Below are 5,621 nucleotides of genomic sequence, written 5' to 3' on the forward strand. Positions count from 1 at the left end.
TGGTGTGTGTGTGTGGCCAGCTCAGCCCACCAGGGGGCAGGGCTGGCTGGCATGTGGTGCTGGGGGATTGAACCGCGGTCCCTGATGCTTTGCGAAGCTTGTTCTAAGTAGGTGCTTTAGACCACTGAGCCATCTCTCCAGCCCCAACTTTTATATTTTTTAAAAAGGCTTTAATTTCAATGTGCCATCCCTGAATCAACTAACAGGGTATCATAAAAAAATGTAACAGCCCAAGTGGGTATGGTAGCCTATAATCTCAGCATGAGAGGGAGAAGAGAGGGAGAGAGAAGAGGGAGAGGGAGGGAAAGAGAAAAGGAAAGAAAGTATATGGTTGAGTATTCATAATTCAAGCACACTGGAGGCTGAGGTAAAAGGAATACAAGTTGGAACCCATCCTGGGGTATAAACTGAGATCCTGCCATTACAGAAAGAGCCAGGAATGGTGGTTCATGCCTGTAATCCCAGCACTCCAGAAGCTGAGGCAAGAGGATCATGAGGAATTCAAAGTCAGCTAGATTTTTAACTTGCAATTCTTCTGCTTCAGCTTAAGTAGCTGAAATTGTAGATAGATATGTGACATCACACCCAGCTAAACTCTGCTCTTCATTCTTTTTTTAATTGTTTGGTTGCTCAGGCTAGCCTTGAACCCACTATGTATTCCTGGCTGGCCTTGAACTCAGGGTAATCCTCCTACTTCAGACTCCCAACTGCTGAGATTACAGGCATGCACCACCACGCTGACAGACTCTGAAATACATGCACACAAATGCCATGGCACAATCTAGAAATTCCAGATGTTCAGGATGGTCTGACAGGAGGATCACAAATTCAAGGCTATTATGAGCAATTTAGCAAGATAATGTCTCAAAACGTTAAGGACAGGTCTTTGTAAGAGTGTAGAAGCATTCCTTCTTTGATAATGTTAAATTAGTAAGTTTCAGGTGACATGTGAAACCTTTTTTAAGATTTTTCTCAAAGTTTTGAAAAGCTATTAGCCAGGATCATGCTGTAATAAGACATAAAGTTTTTCCTTTAAAAAATTTAAGTGCGTGTATAGAGTTAAGAAGCTGTTGTACATTTATGATTTAATAAAATAATTCTAAAGAAAAAAAAAAACTTTAAGGACATGCCCAGATTACTTTACAAACACATACATGAAAAAACTGCATATAATTTCTTTCAAGAGTAATTAATGACATTTGAGTTTGCTACAAAGCAATATATATATTAAATGGCATGATACCATTTTATAGGAGATATATTTATAAACTAATGTTAACAAAAAGATAAAAGGTTTAGAACAGCATAATTCAACAGGGTAGTCAGCTTCATGTGCCTGTTTAAATATAAACTACTAAAGTTAAATCAGTCCTTCATACTTACTAACCACACTTTAAGAGCTCAACCATTACATGTAGCTAGCAAGTATCTTACTAGATAATGCAGATATAGAATGTCATTCACCAAGTTATACTGGTTATATCAAGTCTAAAAAATTAATATTTGAGCTGGGTGTGGTGGCACACACCTGTAATCCCAGAATTTGGGAGGCTTCATGAGGCAGGTGGATCAATGTGAGCTGGAGGCCAGCCTGGGCTACATAAGCAAATTCAAGGCTAACCTGCACTACACAGTGAGATCTTATCTCAAAAAGGAAAGAAAAAGAAAAAAGGAAGCAAATTATATTTGAAAGGTAAAGCAGCATGATCTGAGAGTGATTTCTATTTTCATTTTATTTCTTAGCTTTTCTGAACATTTCTAACTATTCTTGTAATAGAAATGACTAGAAAAAATTGAAATGACTAGAGCTTTATTTTTTGAGGAGGTCTTATTCTCTGTTTTTCTGAGAAGGACCTTACTATGATGTAGTCCCAGCTGACTTAATTTCTTGGTTATGCTCCTGCCTCAGCCTCCTGAGTGCTGGGATTAGGCATGTGTCTTGACATCTGACTACAGTATTTTTGTAAAAGAAATATAAAAGGAGATAGATAGATAGATAGATAGATAGATAGATAGACAGACAGACAGACAGACAGACAGACAGACAGACAGACAGATATCCATCCATCCATCTATCTATTGAGACAGTCTTGCTATATACTTCAAGATACCTTTGAACTCATTATGTAGCCGAGGCTGGCTTCAAATTTACAGCAATTCTCCTGCCCTGCCTCCACAAGCACGTGCCACCACGCCTAGCTTTAAAGGGGTGGATCAATTTAGGGACAAGAGCTTTTGTTTTGCTTTACTTTGGTTGCAGGGCATGGTAGACACCTGTAGTCTTAGTCTCTGGAGCCTGGAGGAGAAGGGTTGCTGAGAGGTTGAGACCCGATTGAGTTAACAGAGTATGTTCAAGTGAAACCTCGAATATCCTGTAGGACCCTCCCTCCAAAAAAAAAAAAACAAAAAAAAAAAAAAAAAAAAAAAGCCCCAAAGATGAATGTGATCATTATGTATACAGTGGTCCCTCACTTATCATGGAGGCTATGTTCCAGACACCCCTGCGATAAGTGAAAATCAGCAAAGTAGCAACATTATATTTCAGCATTTATATACATTTTAAGGCTTTATAAACCTTTCCCACACTCCTAACGTTCTTAACCATTTTCTAAACTTGTAAACCTACGTGATTTTAACATACACATACTGTACAGTACTACAAAATCCTGCAATACAGCAAAAAATTCACGACAAATAATTTAGATTAATGTTTCTGAAAGCCTTTGAAACATGAGTCTGCAAAAGCTGAGCCATGCAACAGTGAGGAACTACTATAAAAAAGGGGGGGGTTACTTTTGGGCTGGGGAGATGGCTCAGTAGAATAAGTACTTGCCTGGCAAGCACAAGGACCGGAGTTCAAGCCTTGGTTCCACCAAAAAAAAGCTACCAATAAATTTAATTATTTAAAAACAAACAGGGGGGCTGGGAAGATGGCTCAGTAAGAAAGAATAAGCGCTTGCCTGCAAAGCACCAGGGCCTGAGTTCAATCCCTGGTTCCACCAAAAAAAACAGGGGGGCTAGGGAGACAGTTTAGCAGTCTAAGTGCCTGCCACGCAAGCACGAAGACCTGGGTTTGATCCCCGGTACTGCATACTGTGCTGGTCCCAGAACCAGGTGTGGTGGCTCACGCCTATAATCCCAGGAGTCCAAGCAGCCTAGTGAGACCCTGCACCAAATAAATAAATCACCAAAGGTAAGAAGTCACCCACCACTAGAGGTAGCAGCCTCCATAAGAAGTCAATCCATAGCTGGGTATGTTACTGCATAACTATAATCTTAACTCCCTAGGAAGCTGAGGCAGAAGGGCTGCAAGTTGGTGACCAGCCCCGGCAAACTAGTAAGGCCTTTTCTCAAAAAATAAAAAAGGCTGAGAATGTGACTCAAGTGTGAAGGTCCTGGTTTCAATGTCCAGTGTCACATACACAGAACAGTCAAATCACATTTCTAAGACCACCCCAAAATAATGCAGGAAAACATGCCTCACCCCCCAGCTGAAAAATAGCCAGAAACCTGAGAAAGTTCGTGGTGACCTCCATACTTACTGATGGTACACTGCAATATTTAAGTTTATTTATTTTGGTATTGGGGATCAAACTCAGAACCTTGTACTTGCCAGACAGATGCTTATTAAGCTGCTGATGTATCTCCCCAGCCCTTGACTTTAAATATAGATCCAGTTTTCTAACAGCACAATGTATACCTGAACTCAGCTCAGAACACCACTAGGCATCAATTTTTTTTTTTTTTGGGGGGGGGGGCAAGGGTCTACAGGGTCTCACTACTAGATTGGACTCTAGTGATCCCCCTGTTTATAGCCTCCCAAGAGCTGGGATTACAGGCACGCAACACCACGCCCAGTCTCAATTGCCATCTCAGTGAGCCCCGGGGGTGGGGCCAGCATGGCAGGCCCCAGGTTCAAACCCCTGGCCCCTGGTGCCTGCTTGCAGGCGCTTCAATCCACTGAGCTATTTGGCCAGCTCTTAGGTATCAATTCTTAAAAAAAAACCATTTTTTTGGTAGTGCTAGGGATTGAACCCAGAGTCTAACTACTGAAATGGTTCCTTCCCTCTTTTAACATTTTGAGAAGGTTTCACCAAATTACTTATTCCAGACTGGGTTCAAACTTGCAACCCTCCTATCTCAGTCTCCCAGAATGCTTGAACTATGGACATGGGGCCACAACTGGCCAAGAGTCAATTCTTTTTTTTTTTTTTTCTTTTGCAGTACTGGGGATTGAACTCCATACCTTGCAGGTGCCAAGCAGATGCTTACGCCACTGAGCTATATCCCCAGCCCAAGAGTCAATTCTTGACAATGCTTCTATGTGTCTACCACATTCAGACACTTCCAATGTATGGTTAGCACCCAAGAACCTCTGAACACATAGATGCTAAATTATAAAAATTGCTATTATAACAGTAATATCCACAAATCCTCATGGAATTCCCTTTTACAAACTAAAATACCTAGAATCTTTTGATTAGCATTTATATAATCTCATATGGAAACTCAGTGCTCTTAAAATGAAATTAGCATTTCTAAATTAGAATGATTAATTTTAGACTGGTAAGATAAACCAAATACACTAGATCACATGAACAAAGAGTAACAGTTAAAATAATTTATATAAATACAGTGAAATAGACATAACCACCTTCAAAACTAAATAAGTCTATAAAAAGTTTTCCTCCAGAAATATACCTTTTTTGTTTTTTTCTTTTTGAGACACAGTCTCACTATACAGTCCAGTCTGGCCTGGAACTCAAAAGTAATCCTGCCTCGACCTCCTGAGTGCTGGGATTATAGACATGGGTAATAACCAGGCCTGATTCTTCTAACTACACATAATTTTTTTAAAAGACACAGTGGGCTATGCTCTCCCTTCCTAACAATGACTAGCGTTGTAGATTATTTATATATAAAATGACATTCTATACAACTTTTTCTATCATTACACTAGTACAATTACTATAGTTTCAAGAAAAGTATCTTTAGAAGAGCCTAGAATAGTTTAGATTATTTAATACCACAAAGAATCAAATCCAAAAAGGTATAGAAACAGTGAAAATGCAAAAAGAAAAATCCAATGATATAAACTTACAAGAGTCATAAGGCACATGCCAGTACTGACGTCCCACATCTTAATAGTTTTGTCTCTAGATCCAGACAGCAAGAACGGCCCAGGCTTGCCACTTTTTTTAGTCTATAGAAAACATAAATAATTTTTCCATGTAATCAGTTAGTTAAAGACTTTAAATGACTTTCATCTAGGACTTAACCACATTTCCAATTTTGTAAAATACACTTTGTTTTTATTCTATTGAAATACACAAGTCTTTTGACACTATTTAAGCTATTTTAGACTATCATGGCTTTTAGGCTACATAAGAAGGACCCAGTAACACCAACATATTACAGATTTACTGCATAAAACTTTAATCAAGGGTTGAGGGTACAGTTTAATGTTAGAGTGCTTGCCACACACATACAAGGCTCTGTTTTTTATTCCCAGCCCCAATTCTGTAAACAAAAAGAATTTTTTTTAAAATTTTATTTATTTATTTGAGAGAGAGAGAGAGAGAGAGAAAGAGAGAGAGAGAGAGAGAGAGAGAGAGAGAGAG

General features: G+C 39.1%; 1 protein-coding gene across 6 annotated transcripts in view; it reads right to left on the reverse strand.

The window, feature by feature from the left end:
- Nucleotides 1-5,621, reverse strand: part of Pafah1b1 (platelet activating factor acetylhydrolase 1b regulatory subunit 1) — an 83,718-nt gene that overhangs the window by 5,705 nt on the left and 72,392 nt on the right. For all 6 annotated transcript variants that reach the window (XM_004635329.2, XM_023719889.1, XM_023719888.1 and 3 more), the window contains one exon: nucleotides 5,102-5,203. In XM_004635329.2, the coding sequence (XP_004635386.1) occupies nucleotides 5,102-5,203 (102 nt within the window). The remainder of the gene's footprint in view (nucleotides 1-5,101; nucleotides 5,204-5,621) is intronic.

The sequence above is a fragment of the Octodon degus genome, unplaced genomic scaffold (genome assembly GCF_000260255.1).
Source record: "Octodon degus isolate 3935 unplaced genomic scaffold, OctDeg1.0 scaffold00072, whole genome shotgun sequence".
Classification (NCBI taxonomy): Eukaryota; Metazoa; Chordata; class Mammalia; order Rodentia; family Octodontidae; genus Octodon; species Octodon degus.